Source organism: Alligator sinensis, unplaced genomic scaffold, assembly GCF_000455745.1.
Source record: "Alligator sinensis unplaced genomic scaffold, ASM45574v1 scaffold360_3, whole genome shotgun sequence".
Classification (NCBI taxonomy): domain Eukaryota; kingdom Metazoa; phylum Chordata; order Crocodylia; family Alligatoridae; genus Alligator; species Alligator sinensis.
The window spans coordinates 3,087,065-3,110,361 of NW_005841977.1; the positions used below are offsets into that span (position 1 = coordinate 3,087,065).

A 23,297-nucleotide genomic window follows, 5' to 3' on the forward strand; every position below is an offset into this window, starting at 1 on the left:
AGAAAGGGAATATTACCTCCTACCTTGCACAGGTATTTAAAGTAGGACAATGTGGTTTCCATGTCTGTAGGATCCCAAGGTAAAAGGCTTTGTTTTGGGAGAAAAGATTACAGAATAAAAAGGCTTCATTCTGTTTTTAACTTGAGATAACATTTTTTTCTGGGACAAATCAGGGCTAATTCGAGTTAACTGCCATTCAAGCTGTCTAGATGAGTGTAGCAGGGCACTAAGGTGCCTGCTACTTGGAGAGCTGGGATAACTCCTCAGGTGCTGGCTACTGAGGCAACTAGAGGGAACTAATGACCCACACCTGCCTAGCCAGCTGACAAGAAGGGGCAGGGCCTGGCTCCTATATAAATCACAGGCAGGAGGCCAGGGGGCAGTTCCTGGCTGGCAGACAAGGGGGAAGGAGCTCCGCTTGAGCGAGCAGAGGGAAGAGCCCTGAATGCATCAGCTGTTGAGACTGGTAAAGGATGGAGCACCCTAGGGGTGGCTGGATTAATGTTATAGCCGGATGGCTGGAGTTTGTGTTGTAGCCCAGAGGCTTGTTTTTCGTTTGCTGTTTGTAACCGGTGGTCTGGGTGAGGCTAAGAGGGGATGGAGGAGGCCTCATAGGGGACTCAGCAGTGTGGGGACCCCAGCACCAGTGAGGGTGCAGCATTTGGGGTACACTGACCCCAGCCCCAGAAAGGGGGCAGCGAGAAGCCCCAGAGAGAGGGCATGGAGAGAGACTGAACAACATCAGTTACATCTGCTAGGCTTGGGGTGTGGTACAGGGGTGGTTGGAGCCGCGCAGAGCCCATAAGGCTGGGGTGTACAGAACACACAATACAGGAGAGGAACTAGTGATAGGAGAACCATGAACAAGAGGATGAAAGGCAGCCTCCCTATAAAATACATATGACATCAAAGTCGTGGCAGGCGAGGATTTGAGGGTGCTTGTCGGCAACTTGGTATGGTAAAGGCGGCGGCAGGAGAGAGCACAGCGCCCCTGACCACCCTCCTGTTACAATGAGTAACTGGTTTACATGGGAAAGTTTTGAGTTTTAATTATTCAGGTCTAGTTATACCAGGATAAACACCAGGAGGACTACAGAGAATGTAAAAAGGAATAGTCGTCTGTGTCATCCTACCCCCCATATCATACTGACACATGTACGAGACAATACAGTGTGTAGCCTTGGAGAGCAGGAGGAAGGAGGGCATGGGGAAGTAGCATTTTCCCAATAAGCAGCCATCTGAAATCAGCTCCAAGAATTGTCTCTGATCTGGAGAGAGAGAGAGAGAGAACAGACTGCCTGCTTTGGAATAAGAAAAGCCAGAGTCAGTTTTGTACACTGTGGGCATGTCTACATGTACCCCTTTTAAGGGGGATTAACCTAAAATCACCATTTAAGGCGCATTAAGGGTGTGTGTCCACTCAGGTGAGCCCTTAATGTGCCTTAAACTGGTGGTTATAGGCTAATCCCATCTAAATTTGATACCTACATAAAGCAAGTATCAAATTGAGGCATGGTTAACCAAGTTGCATTAGCCCATGTGTAGATGCTTAATGTGTATTAACTTGGTATGAGTCAATGGATGTACACTGCATTAATGCACATTAGCATGTCTGCATACGGGCTGATGTGACTTAACTAATCATGCATAAGAGTTAATGCTACTTAATATGCATTAGCATATTTATGTGTAAATGCATGCCTAAATCACCTTATAATGTGCCTTAAGCAAAGGCGCATTAAGTTTAGCCGCGCATAAATACACATATAGACACACCCTGTCTTATCTAATTCCATCTTTAACAGTGATCAGGCTTAAAAGGGCATGAAACAAGTTTGCTACCCAGCTAATACCACTCAAGAACTTGGATCATCACTGGGCAACATAGTATACACAAATGATTCCTGCCCCAGTATTATTGTAATGCCTAGAAGCCCAGTGCATGGACAAGGGACACATGAAAGGTGCTGTACAAACCCAGACTAGGAAGGGGGGGACAGGGGAGGGATGGGACAACTGTCTGCTCCCTGTCAAGACCTTACAAGTTCCTGTAATTAAGACAAGAAAACCATGACACTGAACTTATTAGAGGCCAAACAGTTTCCTGCCTACGTTGTCAAGAGCAGTTTAGCCAACTGGACTAAAATTAGAGCTTGTGGAAGTTCAAAAAGATCATAAAATCAGGTGGTCCTGAACAGCAAGCCTCGTTGCCTTAGAGTGCTGCTTGCAGGTATACTGTTTCTAAGCCCCTCTTCTAGACAGCAGCTTTCCCCTGCCACTCACCTTTCTTCCCAGGCAACAACGGAGACCACAAAGGCCTCTTCCCTCAGATAACTAGGACTTGCACTGGCTTTACTTTAATGGCCACAGTCCAAAAACTAAGTAGCTTGGCTGCATCTGTCAAAAGGTACTTGAGTATTCATTCTGGTTGGCTGCTGCACTGTCACTAATGAATATTTGCCAACTGTATTTCAGGAGAGCAGCATAAAGTGGAACCCAAGAGATGAACCAAGGTCTGGCAGCAGCTGTACATACTTAGTGGGGGAACAGGATGAGGAGAGATTGCTCACAGCTGAAGTAATGCTAACATCTCCTCTCATTCCAGTTGCTGCTGCTAACTAAAGGTACCCATACATGAGCACACAGGCTGCTCTGATGCACTGCAATTACAGCATGATGAAACAGACTTGATTAATCCAGTCTGGTGGAGTATGGTAATTACTGCACTCCAGCGAGCATCTGTATCTCATACATCCACAACCCTGTGCTTTAAAATGGCAGTGGGGGCACTTGAATAAAGCTAGTCAAATGAGCTTTAGTTCAAGTTCCCCTGCCACCATTTTGAAGCATGGGGATGTTAATACACAAGATGCTGCCATGCTTTAGTTATGGTGGCTATCAGAGCTGCTCTAATTTAAGTGTCACCTTCTCCCCCCTGCCCTCCAGGAGCACATGTAGAAGTGCCCTAAGCTCCTAGGAACTGCAGGTGAAAGAATTAAAAAGTTGTGTGAAAACCTCCTGAGAAGTAACTGAATATCTGGGACACTGTGCATCACTAAGCCAACAATAGATTGCTAGGGCACTCTGGCTAAACAAAACTGAAATGCAAAACAAAATTACTAAGTTGTAGTAAAAACAGAATCCTCACAGAAAAGGAACAGCAATAAACTAACAATTGCCCAAATGTTTGAGGAAGAACTGTCTCCTGTAACAGGTACTTCAACACCAGCTGTGAGTAAGAATGGTTCTCCAGGGAAGAAAGGAGCAGGTTCCAATGGTTATTATGATTTTATACTGTTAAGAGCATTTCTTTTTAACAACTCTCCATACACAAAATACGTTTTCTTTTTACCATAGCAGTGTAATTAAGTTATATGACTCAACTTTGCATTAAGGCAGTCCTGTCCTTTTCCAAAAATAAATCTTCACATTGGACTTGCACTAAATTTAAACTAGGACAACTTAAAAAAAATAAAACAAAATGCATCCCTGTAATAGGGGGGCCTTCCTGCCCAACTGTTTCTGGGCTAACCACCTGCCCCTCTCTCTTTCCTACCATGCCTTGATGATACATAACTATGGTTTTAATTAGGTGGGAGGCTGTCCATTTTCTGCCCTGATGCCAGGGGGAGTCATCTGCTGCTCTGAAACCTCCCCTACACTACAGCCCATGCTTTGCAGATGGCATCTAAGTTCTTGATGTCTCTAGCCCCACACTGGGTCCCCATAACCCTCCAGTCTGGACCCCAACTAGATCCCTCTTAGCAGGCGGCCTCATTCTCAACTCTGCCCTCATTTTGAGTTGCCTAGCTCCCTGCAGTCTTCCTCCTCTCAGGTGTGCCCCTGCCCCCCGGACCTTCAGTCACATGCCCTAGTCTCACCTCCAAGATCAGTCAGAACCCCAGGCCCTGGGCATCCCTCATGGGAGGCTCCTGGTCCTTCTGACCCTTCTGGTCCTGGCCCCAGCATTGACTAGTCGAGGGTGCCTCAAATCAGGTTTCTGAGCAGCTAGCCCATGCTAACATAGGTCTGCCTTCTCAGGCCCTGCTACAAGGTTACCCACCTGGCTGTGGGAGCTGGGATTAAAGGCACCCCAACCCACCTTTTACCAGGGTGGTAATTGGCCTGGCATTTCCTGGGGCCTCCCACACCACTAGGAGCCCCACAAGGCCACCCATCCCCAGCAGGGCACAGTTTTAGGTCACGCCCAGGAACAAGAGCCTCCTAGCCATCCCCATAAGCTTTTGCCCTTACCTTCTAGGTCTTTCTAGAGCAGCAGAACTCAGCAGAGAGATGTTTCTTCCCTGCTGGCCACAAATTGCTCCCCTTCAACTCAGAGAGCTGGGCATTAAATGACCACCCTCATCAGACACCTGCCTTCTCCCTGGCCTAGCTCTTAAAGTGGCAGGCACCAACAGTGTCTCATCACAATCCATAACCAAGACAATTAGAATAATTGAATCTACCTGTGGATTAGGCTCTTTGTTACTGGAGGGCAACTTATTGCGCTTTCTTCAAAACAGGCTCTTTTTAATATAGCCAAGACAAAGCTGATAATTTATGTATACATTACTCTCTTCCCAAAAGAAAAACCACAGCAGTGCTGTCTGACTGAACACCCAGACAGCAGAGGCACTTGGCTTTTTGCTCTAGGCTGTCTCAGTAAGCTAAGGACTGTGGAGGTATGCCCATGCCTGCATTAAGGTATTCACTATTACTGAAAGCCTTTTTCTCAGTTCATGGGGAGCTTGCTGAATTGTATTGAAATAGTAAAAAAAAAAAACAAAACAAAAAACAAAAAAAAAACAAAAAAAAAAATTGTATGAAGATTACTGTGGAGAGTTTGTCCTGTTTATACTAGCACTTGTTTGGTTTCAATGTCATCTCAGAGCAAAGTAACAGTTCATGTTACTATAGAATTACAACTTTCATTACTCCCTTAAAAGTTGCTACATGGCTTGAATTTCCAGATGCTGTCTCCACCTTTCCCATTCTGCACATTAATTCAAACAAATACTTTTACCGACTACAGAACATTAAATTAGTCAAGGGACACCTCATTCCTCTTGCTTGTAGTGAATCCAAGTTCCAGTATAGCTTGACTGGCCAGCACAGATGGGCCCACATTGTTTTCACACTGTGAGAGCCTTCTATTCCTTAATCTTTTTGTATACATTGGAATAGTCTGTACCCTTTCCTGCATGGGAACTGCATCTACACTGGATGACAGGAATGGGTCCAACTCCTCCAACCACACTGCTTTCAATCAAATAGTAGTGCAATTCATGTTTAGAAAAAGCCTTTACCCACATAGCTCAGACTCATTTTAACGAGGTGTTACTTGTAACTCACAATACTCAGAAGTTGCAAAACATTTCCCTCTAGTGTTGTCATTAATATAGTATGAAGGCTTCCTTTTGCCTTACTGTGGCTTTTTTTTTTTTTTTTAAATCCAACTGTGGTTTTTTTTTTTTTTAAATCCAAGTATGAGAAGTGGGGAGCCCAGTGCTCCATGATTGTCTCTGATGATTCCTGGTTAGGACTTAACGTTTTGTTAACTGTTAGTTTTGACTGGGAGGAGCAAAGATGTACACTACCATCCTCTCCTCTTTCCATGAGTGGTAAAATACACGAAGTGTCTTCCCTTTAAACCTTTGCTGTTGGGCATCATGCAATAGCTTCCAGCCTTACACCATAAAAAAAAAAAATGAAGAGATGAAATCTGAAAGTTCTCAGCCTTCTGTCATCCATTATAAGAAAAACAACAATTACACTATTCTTTCTTTGCAAGTAATTTGAAAGGACTTTGAACTAGCAGAACTTCAGCAGTTGCAAGCTGCTCTTGCAGCATTATGCGGTTACGCAAGCAGATCATAAAAAACAAACCCAAAAAACAACCCCCCCCCCCCCCACGCGTGCGCAGACAGCCAGTTACAGAGATCAGTCCTGAACTTGCAGGAAGAGTCAAGTGTATTTGACTCTGGTTCTTTGGCTCAGTCCAACTTGCTTGAAACAAACCAAACTAACAAACCAATACAAGAGTTTGGTTTCTCCCTTGTTCCAATTTTTAAAAATCAACCTGCCCTGCAATATCATCTACCAAGGTGTTTTTGAAATATGGTAAACATTTCCTGGTGTGCACTAGGAAAAGAGTAGTGTTTATGATTAAATTGAGGGGAAGAGGCTTGATGTGTATTTATTTGTTTTACCATTACCCTTGGGGTAGTACATATAGACATATGGCTTAAAGGTAAGCTTTTAGCCAAGTAAAGGCAAAGTGTTTCAAAAGAAGAATATGTAACATGTTCTCTTTACCAACCATTGTTAAGCTGAATGCAGCACCAAACAAATCAGAATCTTGCGATGGAGTTTAGGACTGTGGTTCTCAACCCTTCTTACAAGATCAAGGCACTGCTCAGAAAATGCTTGTACTTGTTTCTTAACTATACAAAACTAGCAATTTTTCTGACCACAACAGGTCAGAATGCTTTTGACACTTTAAATTTTCATTTAAAATCTGGGTTTATCAAATATAGGTGTTGGTACATCTAATATTGCCTGGTACCCTGCATCACCCTTAAAAGAATCTGGTATCCTGGTTGAAAAGCACTGGTGTAAGGTTTGGAGTAGACCAACCTTCAAACACTGCCTTTCCAGGGCCAAATCCCATCTTAAGAACATTTCTTTAAAAACAAAACCAACCAACCAACCAACCAACCCCCCCCCCCCCCCCCCAAAAAAAAAACCAAACGAAAAAAAACCTTCCTTGGAAGTGCAAGAATTCAAGAATCCAGCCCCTTGTTTAGTCTTGTTACTAAATGAAAAGGTATTTCTCAAAGCCCTAACTGTGGTTCAAAGGCACATCAACAAACACTTACTACTTTTACAAAAGGGTTTTGGCAACATATTTAGAGGCCTAATCTACAAAGATACTCACTAGCCCAGGAAAACATCCCATAATTTCAGGATGAAAGCAAGGACTTCCAAGAGGTTAGATTTTGTGTTAAAACTACTCCCAATCATATGGAGACCAGCAGCAAAAACAAAACAACCATTAGTTTGATCAGAAAACACAAATGAATTAACAGACAACAGCTAACTTACTTGCTAGGAGGAGGCAGGCAATTGAAATGACATACAATTGCTTGACAGTAATATCGTAGTGATCCATAAAGAGGTCCAGTAAGTAGACAGCAAGGTGCCGTGCTGTAGGGCAGAGATTACAGCGGTTGCTGAGGACAGTCAGGAGGTCAATAAAGTAGCGGCGCATCCCAATTTGTGGTGAATGGGCCTTGTACACAGGCAGTTTCAGTTCCTACGGGAACACAATAGGAGGGGAAAGAGGCATTGAAACAAACACTAATTTTAATGTCTGGATTGTCCAAACCAATACTCAACACCTGCTATGGCAAGTGCTTAGCAACACCAGCAATAAGATTTATGCAAAAATTAAAGCTGGGCTAATGCCCAACCTCTTTAGAGGGGGAGGAAGGTGGCATTAATTTCTAGCGCATTAGTCATTAATTCATTCATTTTTCTTGTTGGTTAGACACTGTAAGTAAACTCTAGTTTAACCCAGCAGTAACAAACCAGTGCTTTCTGTAAGAGGAATTCCAAAACCGCTTGAACTTAGAGAAAAGTAAAATCACACAAGGACTAGTTTTAAAAGAACGCTGAGTCTGGTTTTATACTCACTAAGGGAGGCTAAGGTATGCTTCCACAATATTCTGCCCCGCCCCCAACACATGCACACTTTTGCATATACTTCATATATAATTGCCTTAAGTTAGCTAAGTCCTTTGCAGAACAAGACAAAGGTCAAAGATTTAGTTTTAAAACTAAATCGCCCTTCCATGGTATTTGACAACTAAATACTGCAGGGATGTGGTAACATATGAAGGGGAATACTAGGTAGAAACTGCTTACGTTCATTGTCTAAGAAGAAATACAGAAAAATAAGCAGCATTAGGAGTGAGTTGTTGGAACCTCCCATTTAAAAATTATTTTTGCTGGGTCTTTTGATCCAAAGCAATTAAACATACATTTTGTTAGGGTAACATTTTCCATTTCAAGTCTTTCACACAAGTTCTACATTAGTGAAAGACAGAAAAAACTCTTATGCATTTTCATTTCCAGTAGAAAACCAGATCATATGATTTTTAACTACAACTTTGCAATCTATTTTACCATGACTTGTTCTGGCAAAATATGGTGAACATCAGGGTTACTTCGTTTTAAAAACATGACATGTTTTCCTATTTTTTGCACGACTGCAATGCAAGGAAAATAGAGGCTGGTATGCTGAAATCAGAACAGAATGCATGTTAGAAGGATCAATGGAATATGGTGCATCTCATTGTGACTTGTGATGATGTCTATGGACTTGTACCACTTTAAAAATACATTTTATGCTGGTACAGAAACATTTATAACAATTTAGTCTCCAAAATGTAAACAGTACAAGTAACATGCATAGCACATTTGCAGCACTAAAATGATACCATCCTCTAAAGCCAAGGGTATCCATGTTCCTTTTATCCCTCCTGAAACCAGACATTCCTTGAAGAGGTTCAACTTATCAGAGGGAAATAGCAAGACAATTAGCCTCAGAGGGGTGCATATAGCTAGAAATCAAAGAGACTCCATAACGAAAAGCAGTTTACAAAGACAGCAAGCAGAGCACTGTTATGGATGATCGATTCCCATGCCTTTTAAAAAGGAGGCGGAGAAAGACCACATTCCAGACTCAACAGCCGCATGCTGTGGACAAGCAAACAGCCCTTTGAAACCTGGGGCAGCCTTCCCTGGAGGGTTATAAAAAAAATCCTCCACCAGTAATGATTTATTAAAAAAGGGGAACAATGCAACATGTTTTTTCCCCATTGTTTCATAGCCATAAAATACCCATCAAGTTGATTTTTCAATTGCTTTCTACCCTGATATTTCAGTCAGTCTACGCAACCTACATCTGCAGGGCCAGAACAGAATCCAGTAAACTCCTGGTGCAAACACTTGGTTTCCAACAGCTTCACGCTAAATTTTTAGACCATTATACAAGTCAACCTGAATGCATTCCTACCTTCTGAAAAGTTTTATTACTTCTGGCAACTAAGGATTTCAAGATTCCTTCCTTCCCAAACAAACAAAAAAACCCCACTCAAACAAGGGCTCCCAGCAAGCATTTGGCCTATGAACTCTGAATAAGAACCTAACTTCCTATTTAAAAAACACTTCCACTTTGTAAATAATAGCAATGGATGCAAGAAACCAATGAAAGCTGAATTTTGAGAATCACAACTGCACTGGCCAGAAAATCATCATGTCTAGACATTGCTGTTCAGGGGCAAAGAGTCAGTTGACTAAAGTAAGAATACAGTGTTTCAAAGGAGAGCAATGATTCTCAAGCTGGGTCCCACAACACCCTGAGGTGCCATGAGATTGCCACCATAAGCACCAAGGGTGCTGCAATGCCAGGACCACCGCCACACAGTGAAATTGCCCTTGCGTCTCTTACCAGTTCAGCTCCAACATCTCTCCTGAGAAACGGCCACTGCATTAAGCAAGCAGGCATGCCGTTTCTACTATAGTTCTTCCTGGTTTGGCTCCAACATGCTTCCTAAGAACTGCAGCACATGGGATAGTTCCATCTGCTGTGTGCAACTCCAGGAGAGGCCATGCAGGGTCAGGCTGGGAAAGCTGCAGCAAGGACACATGCTCCTGCTGCAGGTGCTTCCTGACCTGGCTCTCCAGGAGATGCATAATGCAGGCAGTGGGGTGAATAAAATTATAACAATATAATCAGTTAGTAACATGTTGATATTAAAGTGTATACTATAATATGCATATTATACTTAAATTATAATACATCTATTTAAATTACTTAAAGTTAGGCAACACTATTTTAAAAAGTTTTGGAGGGGTGCCTTGAGACCCATTGCTCTAACAATGGATCCAAGAAAGCAAATTTCATTTTGGAAGTGTTAACTACCTCTATTAGGCCTTGTCTTCACAAGGAAGTTTTCCACGTAGTCCAAGGTGATTTTAAACCACTGGTTGTACTGCGGTGGTCCGGACATAGGTACTTACACTGAAATGGGTGTACCCTTTTCAGCTTTTGCAAGAGGAATCAAGCTAAACTAAAGAGCCATGTATTAGACAGAAACAAGAAGGACTATGCTTCTTTAAAGTACAGAAAATGTTAAGTCTAGACAAGACTTAAGTTCACCGCAACTCACTCAAGTTATCTACAGGCTTGGGCAAGATAGTTGTGCTGTACACAGCGCTCAAGTTACCACACTGGGGCTGCTCTCACTATATTGTGTCACCAAGGGCATGTCTACTTAGGGAAACTGACTGGAATAATTATTGCAAAATAAGCTATATTGCATTAGCTACCTGTATGCATGCTCTTATTCTTCAAAAATACAGTGCCTTTTGCTAATTCTGTTTAATTCACTTACTTGTGCGCACAACTCCAGCTTAATTTACAGCACTTGACAAGCCAGCCAATTCCGGATAAAGAAAAAAAACACCCAAGTTAAGCTTTTGTGTACGGGCAAGACTCTAGATAGAAGCCACATTTGCAATAAAATTTAAAGATTATGGAACTTCTTCAGTGCTGACTCTTGAAGCTGATCCACAAAAGTGCAGTGATCAATTAAAAGCCTGTCCATCTTGACTGCTAATCAATTATTTAATGCCTCATATTCTGCTATTATTGAGATGTGTTAAAAACATTTTTCAGAATTACCTGACTGCCTGAAGTTAGAAGTGTGATGGAAGTTTGACAGCAAACTAGAACTAAAGCAGAAACAACCTGGGGCTAATTCCTGGTCATAGCTAGATCTCACAAAGCATACACAGCAAACCTAATATCTCTCTTCCCACCTCCATCCAATGTGTCAAACGTTGTGCCTTGATTAACTACAGTTCCACTGTGTAGCCTTTATTTGGCTAAGTTCCTCTCCCCCCTCTCCCAACCTAAAAATAGTTGCATTTCCATTTTAGATTACCACATTTTAGGGGTAAATTACCACAAGAAATGGCTAAACTTCATTTATGATTGGCTGGCAGTACCAAACTAGGACAAAAAGTGCTGGTACTCTATGCCCTGCTATCACTGATAAGAGCAGAACATTAAAGAAATAAAAATACACAGCTTAGGTTGTCCAGTGCTTTGTATGAAGCAGCTGGCTATTGTTACTTAAGTTCTAGGTTTGGCTGTAGATCATCATCAGTGCATCTTTGCTAAGAACAAAAAGTATGTTCTTGCTCTGTGCAAACTAACAGATGACAATGAACCTACACAAGGGAGTTATAGGTTTAATATAGTACATCAAGGCAACACATCAGCCTTTACTGTGTGTTGCTTACCACATGTGTGAACATATTCTCCATCCCTGACACCCAGCAAAGACAGGGCTGTAATGTCTTCCAAAACTCCAACACTGGAAGGCAGGGGTTGGGACTGCCAGGATGCCAGAGCAGCCTCTGATGACTTGGGTGTGATAATGTTTAAATTCTATTTTACTACCATAGCACTGGGAGTCTAAGCCATGGGCCAGGACTTATATTAAATGCTCTGCAAACAGAACACAGATGCTGCAAGAAGTTTACAATACAAGTATTTGATGAGAGAGATGCTCAAAGAAGCAATGAGACCTTATTTATCACCATGAAAAGACAGCAGTCTTGGTACATACCAGCAGCATCACAACCCAGGAGCTTCAGGGAGAGATGTGAAAGAGGATAAAGCATGAGGCTTGTAAATATTTTCAAGCTGCTCCTCAAGTGGGAAAAAGTGCCTGTTCAGAAGCTGAACTAGTTAATGATGGAAGCTAGCATCAGGGACAACCCACCCCCCACCAGGAATTTGCAGTCCAGTATTAAACAGGAATTAGAAGAGACCATGAAAGGCCTCAGAAGCAAGGCATGTAGTTTATATTTAATTCTATAGAAAAGGGAAAGCCAAAATAGATTCCAACAGAGGCAACATGGTCAAAGCAACGGACTGAGAAACTGATCTTTGCAGCTGAATTCTAGATGGCTAACAGCAGGATAAGAAACATTTATCAAGGGTACAAAAGGATGTTGCAGTAACCAAGACAAAAGATTAGAGTCCAAATGGGAGAAGTTCATCTTTTGTTATCTATCTACACGGTGGCTTCTTATAAGTGTTATACAGAGAAAACGGCAGACTTAGATATAACTTGGATCCAGAGTGCGCCAAGGGAGCGCTGACACCAAAACAATGAGCAAAGTGTCAGTAGGATAGTGGTGTTGTCCCCAGGGAATAAGAAAGGCTAAAAGGGAAGGGCTTGAGAATTTACATCTTAAATCCAAGTTCTTTGTGGCTAAAGATGACACTACACTTTCACAGACAAGGTTTACCTTAAATACATTCAAGAGGTTTTCCATAGAGAGTAGGTTATACTGACACTAGAAGAGTTAATACCAGCACAAAGAGTAGGGACTTATGGCACCTGAGTTTACAACGAAAAAACGTAGAGCAAGTCAATGCAGGTGATTCAAGCAAAGTTACACTGATCAGAGTTCTAACTACTCTGAGAATTTTGGCTTAAAACAAAAAAACAAACAAAACAAAAAATAAAAAAAAACCCTAAAGCCCTTCATAGAAGAATTTCCTTCTTGTATGTTTCCGACATTTTGGGATACTTTTGCAATGCAATCAGGGGTCCAGTTAAACTGAGAGGGATGAATATATTAGGGAGTGGTAATGGCTAAGCCAGATTTGTCCATAAAAGTTGAAATATTCTCTATGATGCGACTGTCCTGTGGAGTAGCACTCTCATATGTTGTTTCCATATATTCTTTGACCTAATGTTTTACACCTGTCCTGGCAACTATGGGCATTTTCACATGTGTACCAGAGGTGGTGGGGGGGAGGGGCAGCACTTTAATTAGAGAGGCTTAGAGCCCCTCTAAAGCACCTGCAACATCTTGTCATCTCACTTCAAAATGGCAGCAGGGCACTTTAACTAAAGCTCATTCAATGACGTTTAGTTAAAATCACCTCCACCACCATTTTGAAGCACATGGATGCCGACACACAAGATGCAGAGGCTGGGCTAGATCACACACTAATTAGCACACTCCAGCAATCTTGATTAATCAAGCAGGCTTGATTAATCAAGTCTGCTCTTACTGCGCATCAGAGCAGCCTCCCTGCACATCTACAGGCACCCTTTGTTTGAGTTACTGTATACACGTGAAGCTACTGCCACACTGAAATGCTAAAAGCAGCATCACATCTTGCTGAAGGTCAAAGGCACTTTAGAAATAATTTAAATTAACATTGTTTAACATATTCAGTGACACGCACACTCCCACTCAGAAAGATACAGAATACAAAGTGTTTAAGGGGCCAGAGACTAATCTTGAAATGCAAGAATATCATCTGTCTGTAACCAACTAAAAAGCCATAGTCCTGATTAAGACTGAGGACAATTTAGGACGCATCTCCTACCAACTGAAGGATCTGACCTTTCAACGTAAATATTTGTAAGTGGTGCTAAAGAGGACAAATCTTCCTTGGTAATCACATCTGAAAAGACATCCAGGCTCCAGGCATTCATTCATCAGACACAAACCATCATGAAGTGACTTGACTGTTTTACTTAACACCATCCATCATCTTCATTAAATAGAAAGGATTTCATCTGACTCCCATCAAAGTTTTTTAAATGGAGCTCTAACTGACCTAGGCAAATGCACTTCAGAATTGATCCTAGATCATAAGTTGACAAATACCACCAGAAGTTTAACCATTGAAGTTCAGAGCTACAATCTGAAATGTGGCAGAACTGGATTTGCTTTTCACCAGTGTTACGTCTCAGCTCTGTATTCTTGGGGAACCCTGGTACAGGATGCAGTCTGTCTGACTCACAAAGGACTCACCCCCCTCCCCTCCTCTACCTAAACAAAACTGATTAAGATGCAGTGAGAGACGCACCTAAGACCCTCACCAGATAAGGGTGACGAGTGAATCAACTGCCCTAGGTCTCATTTACATGAGAGATGGAAAACAGAAAGCCTGAAGCAGAGGCTGCAGTGAATTCTGGGACCAGAGAAGCAGGAGAGCGCTGCATGATGGGGAATCTGTGCTTCCAATGTTAATCAACCCATGTTCACACACACCCAGCTCAGCATTTATCAGACCAGTTCTAATCTGGATTTGCTAAGGACTTTTCCCCCCCCAGACACACACACACAGCTCTAAGTTTAATAGGCATCTCGGGCCGTACATTCCCCGGTCCCACTATGGGAGGCCTATTGACAGAATCACCAAGACCCTAGAAACTATCCCTAATAAATGAGCACACCCCAAAGTAATGGGCAAATTTGGTAACGCCAGCATCAATTTCTTGCTTATTAAACTTGATTTAATTCGAAAGAATCATTCTGTTAAAAAGGGACCGGAGGGGAGGGGGGCAACAAAATGTATTTCCATAGTGAGCTGGCACCATACAAGTTTGGTCAGTTGTGACACCATTAAGAAGAAGATCTTTCTCCTCTTCTAAAAGAGGAGAGATATCTGGATTGGTAATTCTTAAATGACAAAGGATTTATTTCAATAGAGACATCTGCTTTTCTTCTCAGGTAATTTTCCTGGCCTATTCAACAATACAGATTTCCAGTGCTGAATTCCTTTTCCTTGCATCTTTTCCCAAAACTAAGTACGTATCTAACAGAACCAAATACCATCAAAAAATTAGCATCTAAAGTGATGTTATAATAGTAAATCATTATTCCAGAAATAAAGCAGAATTTGTTTGGAACGTGGGCAGTAATTCCAACCAGGAAAATACAACCACTGTATCTCAGAAACAAGAGTATCAAGAACTCTAGCTCACACTGCTGCTCAACTGGTGGCCCATGAGGGGTTAACGTGCTGTTCCCCTATTGCTCTGGCTGCTGCAGCTGCTGTCTGTAGGCTCTCCCTCCCTTCCTCAGTTTCCACCTCCTACTCCTGTCCCAGGGGGCAGGCCACTGCAGGCCACTCTGCTAGGGAAGCCCAGGATACAGCAGCTGCAGGTGGTGATGGTGGTAGGGGTTGTGACCTGTGGGCCCATGGGTTGTGCCTGTGTGGCTGCCAGCTGCTTAGAAGTTGAACAGGCCTGTTTGCCCTCAGAAAAATTTTGCTTTACTAAGTCTGGCTAAGCAGAGTAGGTACCGAAATTGCACTTTACGTTAATGCATAACTAGCTGTTACACTTCAAAATCCTAAAGTGTTTTTAGTCGAGATCACACTAACACCTTCAGATCCCACCATCATTTTTGTGGAGAAGCAAAAGGAATCCAACAGACAATGCAGCACTTCACAACTCACCCAGTGGTGATTGTTAGTAACAAAAAGATTTGGTTGGGAGGGGTTTAAACACCCCCCCCCCCTCTTAAAAAAAAAAAGTTGCAAAAGAAATTTCAAGTAGATTTCGAAGATGCTACTCCATCCAGTGGAAGATTAAAGTTGCACATGATGTAAGAGCCATATGATTGCTTAGAGCCCCGGTATGAAACTGGAGATAGGCCTGTTGAGAGCCTCTGCAATAGGGTCAAAGGAGAAAGGGTGATGTTGTGGTGGGAGTTTGCTGCAGAGCACCAAACCAGGATGAAATGGTGGATGAGGCTTTCTTCAAATAGCTGGTGGAAGTTTCCCAATCACAGACTGGTTCTTATGGGGGACTTCAATCACCCTGACATCTGCTGGGAAGGCAATAACAGCAGTGCGCAGACAAGCCAGGAAGTTTTGGAGAGTGTTGGGGACAACTTCCTCGTACAAGTGCTGAAGCAGGCCAACCAAGGGTTGTGCTCTTCTTGACCTGCTGCTCAAACAGGGAAGAATTGGTGGGGAATTGTACTAGTAGATGGCAACTTGGGCAGCAGTGACCATGAGATGATTGACTTCAGGATCCTGAGGAAAGGAAGGATGGAAAGCAGCAGAATAAGGACCCTGGATTTCAGAAAACCAGACTCCAACTCCCTCAGGGAACTCTTTGGCAGGAGCCCCTGGGAAGGGGAAGCCAAGTCCAGGAGAGCTGGCTGTACTTTAAAGAAGCCTTACTGAAAGTGCAGGAACAAACCATCCTGATGCGCAGGAAGACTAGCAAGTATGGCAGAAGACCAGTTTGGCTTAGCAGGGAATTCTTAAGTAAACTAAATCACAAAAAGGAAGCATATAAGAAATGGAACAAATAACTAGGGACAAATATAAGAACATTGCTCGGGCATGAAGGGATGAAATCAGGAAGGCCAAGGAGCAATTGGAGTTGCAGCTAGCAAGGAATGTGAAGGTACAAGAAGGGTTTCTACAAGTATGTTGGTAGCAAGAGGAGGATCAGGAGAACTGTGGGTCCCTTACTGAATGGGGGAGGCATCTTTGTGACCAAAAAAGGCATTGAGCACTTCAGTCGTGCAACCAGATGCAGAAAAGGCTGAAGTGCTCAATGCCTTTTTTGCTTCAGTCTTCACAGGCAAAGTCAGCACCCAAACTACTGCACTTGGCAGCACAGTTTGAGGAAGAGGTGAGCAGCCCTCAGTAGTGAAAGGACAGGTTAGGGACTATTTACACAAGCTATATGTGTACAAGTCCATGGGGCCAGATGGGATGCACCCAAGGATGCTGAGGGAGTTGGCTGATGTGATTACAGAGCCACTGGCCATCACCTTTGAAAACTCATGGTGATTGGGAGAGGGTAAATATAGAGCCCACCTAGAAAAAGGGTAAACATAGTGCCCATATTTAAGAAAGGGAAAAAGGAGCATCCAAGGAACTACATACCAGTAAGCCTCACCTCAGTCCCTCTAAAAATCATGGAGCAGATGCTCAAGAAATCCATCTCAAAGCACTTGGAGAAGGCAATTAGGAACGGTCAGCATAGATTCACCAGGGGCAAGTCATTAGGCTGGTTCTCCCACAGCTTCTCCGGCTGTGCCTACCTCTCCCCAGGTGCAGGGAGACACAGGAGAAGTCCCCATGGCTGCCCTACCCAGCCCTATCCCTCACCCTGGCCCAGCATGTTTAAAAAAAGAGCACCACACTCACCGGCTACAGTAGCAATGATGGAGGCCTCTGAGGGTTCGTGGCAGAGCCCCACCACGCTTCACAGGGCAGTGAGGGGCAGCAGGAGCTGACCCTCCCCCCGGCACCCATGCAGCAGCTGCCCCATGGCGCAAGTGCAGCGTGGCTCGGCAGGGCCTTGCGCACTGTCTGGGAGCTGAGGCCGCTGGAGCTAAGCAGTGCCAGGCTCTGGGTGACTGCTGGAGCTGCCCCAGCTCCCAAACAGTGCACAGCGCCCTGCTGAGCTGCACCTATGAGATGCGACAACTGCCATGCAGCTGCCAAGCAGGGGGAAGGTGATCCTCACTGCCCCCTCCACTGTGCAGGGGGGCTCTGCTATGAACCCCTAAAGGCCCCCCCCCCCGATCACCACTGCTGCAGCTGGGGAGTGTGGGGCTTTTTGTTTGTTTTAAAACATGCCAGGAGGATGGGGCTAGGCGGGGGATAGGGCAAGGCAGGGCAGCCACGGGTATTTCTGTGTCTCCCCCAGCCCAGGGAGAGGCAGGAACAGCCGGAGGAGCTGTGGGAGAACCTGCAGCCGCCCAGCTGTGCCTGCCTCTCTAGCTGATCTGAATCTCCAAGTCTCTCCGAATCGATTTGGATTCAGAGATACAGCAGCTGGATCGGGCCAAAGTCATGCCTGACCAACCTGATTGCTTTCCATCATGAGGTGACTAGCTCTGTGGATGCAGGGAAACCAGTGGATGTGGCATACCTTGATTTTAGCAAGGCTTTTGATACGGTCTCCTGCAATATCCTTGCAGGCAATCTAAGGAAGTAGAGGCTGAATGAATGGACTAAGATGGTTAGAAAACTGGCTGGAGCATCAGGCTCAGAGGGTAGTATAATCAATGGCTCGATGTCTAGTTGGCCAACAGTACTAAGTGAAGTGCTCCGGGGGTTGGTCCTGGGGCTGGTTTTGTTCAATGTGTTCATCAACAACTTGGGAGATGGCATAAAACAGGGGTTGTCTTGACAAGTACTAGGGGTACTTGAGAAGGCCCTAGCGGGTACATGCAGGCAAGTGGAGATGGAGTGCCACCACACACCATTCCATGCTGCCGTTCCGGCGCTGCCCACCCAGTTGGATGCGGGGAAAGCTTGCATGCAGCAGCTGCTGCCACCGTGTTCAGCCACACACTGCCCCCTGACCTCCGGGGGTACACTGATCCAAAAAGGTTGAAAACCCCTGGCACAGTGCACCCTCAGCAAGTGCGTAGATAACACCAAGCTTGGGGGGGGAAGAAGTAATAGATACGCTGACAGGTAGGGCTAGAATTCAGAGCGACTGAGACAAATTGGAAGACTGGGCCAAAAAGAATCTCATGAGGTTCAATAAGGACAACTGCAAAGTCCTGCACTTAGGATGGAACACTCCCATGCACTGGTACAGACTGGGGGCCGACTGGCTGGACAGCAGCTCTGCAAAAAAGGACCTGGGGGTTACAGTGGACAATAAGCTGAATATGAGCCAGCAGTGTGCCCTTGTTGCCAGGAAGGCTAATGGCATACTGGACTGCATTGGTAGGCATGTTACCAGTAGATCAAGTGAAGTGATTCTTCCCCTCTGTTCAGCACTGGTGAGGCCATATCTGGAGTATTGTGTTCAGTTTTGGGCTCCCCCACTACAGAAAGGATGTGGACAAATTGGAGAGAGAGTCCAGCAGAGAGCAATAAAAATGGTGAAGGGGCTGGAGGATATGACTTATGAGGAAAGACTGAGGAAACTGGGCTTATTTAGTTTAGAGAGGGGACTTAATAAACAGCCTTCAACTACCTGAAGCAGGGTTTGAAAAAGGAAGACGCTAGACCGTTCTCAGCAATTGCAAAACAAGAAGCAAATCGTCTCAAGTTGCAGCAAGGGAAGTTTAGGTTAGATATTAGGAAGAATTTTCTTACTAAGAGGGTAATAAAAACACTGGAACAGGTTACCCAGGGAGGTGAAAGCCTCCAAGGCTGGAGCTTCTACCAAGACTTGGCTAGACAAAGCTTTGGCTGGGATGATCTACTTGGAGATGGTCCTGCTTTGAGCAGGGAGCTGGACTAGATGACCTTCTGAGGTCCCTTTTAACCCTAACTTTTTATGATTTTTATTATCTAAAACTAGATGCAACTTATCACAGCCAGTTCCCAGGTAGGTTTGAAAGGTATTAATACAATGATTCCCCAATAATTTAAGTCCAGAAGCCAACACAAACCAATAAGTCTTCATTAGGTTTTTCCCCCCTCTGGCCCTCTGTACTTACTTTTAATATAATTTAAGTCCAGAAGCCAACACAAACCAGTAAGTCTTCATTAGGTTTTTTCCCCCTCTGGCCCTCTGTACTTACTTTTAATAGATTTGTCATTGCACAGTTCTCAGTACATACCTTCTATCCTCATTTGTAATAGCAAGTAGTAGTCTACACCACATATACAAAACGGTTGTCAGTTAAGGAAAAAACACGCACCCATAAATAACAGGTAAGGAAACAGTTTGAGGAAAGAACCTTGAAAGTTCTTCTCCATAGTTTTATTTCACCCAGCACATCTCCCGTCTGGGAAAGAAAGTTCTAATTTTGTCTAATATTTAATTTCTGCATAGAGCATGAACACAAGAAACGTTTTGCCTTGGATTTAATTCCTTTTTGATAGACACTGTTTAAATAGAAAATAGTTTTTTTCAGAAGCAACTGGAGAACAACCACATGATCTTAGCCTTTTATTTCTGGGGGTGTGGAGTGAGAGTTGGTCCATCTCTGGTTTTTGTTTTTTGCATCTAAAAAGTTAGTTTCAGGACATTTTTCACTAGGCACACCATTTTCATGCTTACTTACAGAAAGCTCCACACAGCATGCCACCAATTGCAGAACAAAATTGCAAGCATGAAACTGATGGCATGCTATTTCCCACTGACACTAACAATCAGCTTCTGCACAAATTGTAATAGTGTGCCTTTTAGTTACAAAAAGCATTTGTAGGAAGTATTCTAGGAAGTGTTTCTATTCTTAGACAGTTGGCAGCTGGGGCAGAAAGGTTAAGTGTCAGACACCACATTTAGGAAAAACCGGGTACTAAAGTACATCTGAGGCTTTGGGTTTTACTAGTCACAGCACAGATTATTGCAAACTCACTCCCATGAGAAGAGGCAGAGAAATGACCACACTGACACTTTGGAGAGGACCACCAGTATTTGTTTGTTCAGAGTACATGAATGTACATAAAGATCTTACAACCAACCATGTTTTGCCCTCATCTGCAACAGGCCCCAGTTAAGGTTTCTGACTGTATCTGTTAGAAGCTGAAGTGTCAAATGGACCGTTCAGGATACAGGGTTATGCAGATTTGGATTTATCCCCACTATTATCATTGAAGTGCTAGACTAAGAGGAACACAATGCTAACGGACCTTTTTTCAAAGAGGATATCAAAACATAGCTCCCTTTTTGACCAATTTACAGCCAACACTCTCCCTCTCACTCCTCTTCAACACAGTCCAGCACGTAAAAGCAAAGTAGCAGCTTGTACATAATTACAGGGTGAGCAATTATGAACTTTTACCCAATTTATGAAGTGCTCCACTTGTGCATCAATGGAACTCCATGAAAATACCATTATATCCAGTGACACCCACACCCTCCAGTTTACAGGAATGGCAGAGACTTCCTCCTGAGGCACATACACAACATGTCTTAAGTGGAATGCACTAGAACTTCCCACTACATCTAACAACAAGCAAGTTTTAGAGCTAAAATTCCCTGGGAAATTTAGCTGAAGTTTAAATATATTCTAGCTCAGGGGTGAGCAAAATACAGCCCGTGGGCCGGATCTAGCCTGCCAACTGACTGGATCCAGCTCGTGGCTGCCCCATGGTGCTCCACATAGGGCCAAGCCGCACCCGCTCCCACACAGGCAGTCCACACCATGCTCCTGCTGGCACCTGCAGGGCTGGACCCCAGCCAGCGCACCGCTCCTGGCAGGGATGTTTCCAGTGCAGCTACAGCCAGCCAGATGCTGCTCTGCTCCCCTCACCTCGTGAAAGCTTCCTCCCAGCCCACCCAGAGGGGAGCAGAGCAGCACCCCACTAGCTGCAGCCCCACCGGGAACAGCTCGACCAGAAGCTGAGCTCTGGCTGGGACCAAGGCCAACAGGGCTGTTCTGCTCCCATTGCCTCCAACTGCGGCTTCTGCTCCTGCTGTCCTGCTCCAGGAAGGGGAGAAGCTTCAGACAGGCGGCTCCTGCCCAGCACCTGGAGCTCTGGCTCTAGCTCCCAGATGCCTTCCACCCACTGCTACTGCATGATGAACAGCCACCTGAAGGCAGGTGGACTGGGTGAAAGGCAGCTGGGAGCTGGAGCCAGAGCTCCACACAGTGGGCAGGACTTGCCTGGCTGAAGCTCCTCCCCTTCCCCACTCACCCACTGGGAGCAACATGGCAGGGCAGGAACAGCAGCTGCAGCTTCAGGCAAGGGGAGCAGAACAGCCCTGCCAGCCTAGACCTGGGCATGGGCCCCGGCCCCAGCCAACGCATGCAGCTTTCAGTGGGATTGTTCCCGGTGCGGCTACAGCTGGCTGGGTGCTGCCCTGCTCCCCTCACAATGCGAGCCTAGCTGGCTGCAGCTGCACTGGGACTAGCCCCGCTAGAAGCTGTGCAATAGCCAGGGCCCAGGTCAGGGCTGGGGCCAGCAGGTATGGACAGGAGCATAGCACGGGCTGCCCTGGGCAGGGATTGGCCCCATGCAGAGCATCATGGGGACAACCAACACCACATCATATATACCCCCTCCCTCCCCCCCCGCCCCTTCAAGGAGCAGGTCATGCAGGGAGTGGATCACACCTGTCCTGCTCCAGAAACACTGGTCTCCACCCACTCAAAGCTCCAAAGTCAATTTTGGTGAGTTGCTGAGGAGGTACGGGTGGTGACCCAGACCACAACAGCTCATCAAAACTCCCCGTGTGGCCCTTGGGCCTAAATAATTGCTCACCCCATCCTAGTTCCTCCACTCAAGCTAGCCTACCTCAGCCATCCAGTCTGAGTGTAGACATACCCTTACCGAGGCAGACTTTACAGGGCAGGGTGAGAATTTATACTCTACGAACTCTTAGCACAAGTGTGACCAAATGGGCAGCTCGTGAGTACCACTTAATTGGCTGACAAGGTTCCTTGGGTAAATTTGATATCTTTTATTAGACCAACCCAAATGGTTGGAGAATAGTTATTAACCAAGCTTTCGGGTTCAAAAACACTTCATCAGGCTAAGGAAGCTTCAGCAGTTGGTGTGTGCTCTTCCTGGATTTTCTCCATGGCATATGCCCCAGGCGTGTCCTCAGTGAGCTACACTGATGGGATTAGCAACAGGTGATCTTTTGCAGCTTAAGCTACTGCATCACCACCACACTGTTAATTCAAACATCCACAGCTTGGTATCATTAGCCCCATTTTACAAATGGGAGAACTGAGGCAAAGAAAGGCCATCCAGTAGCAAAGACATGAACAGAATCCATCTCCCTAGTTGCATGTCTACTGCTCTATACCCTACGTCACATCACCTCCCTATTAGTAAAAGTCTTTCAGAGCAGAGCTGCACCTTCAGGAGTTTTCTTTCCCTTCATACAGCAACATCATTCCCCTGCAGGCAAGATCTGGTTACGCTGATCCAGCCCACCACAGCAAAACCTTGCCAACCACTGAGCTAGAATAAAAGGCATCACAGACCCCATCCCATATATTCACACTATGCAGACAGGTATTCTACCCACTGAGTTCACTTTTCCAGGACACCTTCCTGAAACCACAGCCCCCATCATTTGAAATCTATAGCTAGTACAGACATTCCTAAATTTAGGGGGGGTTCTTTAGTAGCCCAACAATGCTAGACAAAAGAACAGTAAACAATCATTTGTGCCCTCCAGATCACAGTACTATGTATTCTAAATCTGAGGGAATACTTCATTTCTTTTGTGCTTAAAAATTCATTACTTAGTGTGTTCTACTTTAGTATTTTATAAAGCATTTCATCAAACCCTTGTATTCAAAAGTTCAGCAGCTAATCTGAGGAAGGATCAGAGAAAGAAGTGTGAAAATTGAAATTCCAAACCTGTGGAAATAAAAGGGGTCATGAATAACCATGTACTTAACCAGGACACCTGTTCCTTTCAGCACCATACACATGCTGCCATTTATAATATAACATAAGCAAGTTGAAGCTAGCAATCAGTAATGCTATTGTCACCAACTTTCAA

The 23,297-nt window shown here is 44.5% G+C and overlaps 1 protein-coding gene across 2 annotated transcripts in view; it reads right to left on the reverse strand.

The window, feature by feature from the left end:
• CCNJL (cyclin J like) overlaps positions 1-23,297 on the reverse strand; it is a 48,060-nt gene that overhangs the window by 17,738 nt on the left and 7,025 nt on the right. Inside the window, exons 2-3 of one of the 2 annotated variants that reach the window (XM_025200914.1) lie at positions 8,188-8,301; positions 7,105-7,315 (exon numbers count right to left, since the gene is read on the reverse strand). In XM_025200914.1, coding sequence (XP_025056699.1) covers positions 7,105-7,315; positions 8,188-8,301 — 325 coding nt within the window. The remainder of the gene's footprint in view (positions 1-7,104; positions 7,316-8,187; positions 8,302-23,297) is intronic. The other variant, XM_006021078.2, reaches the window with a different exon arrangement.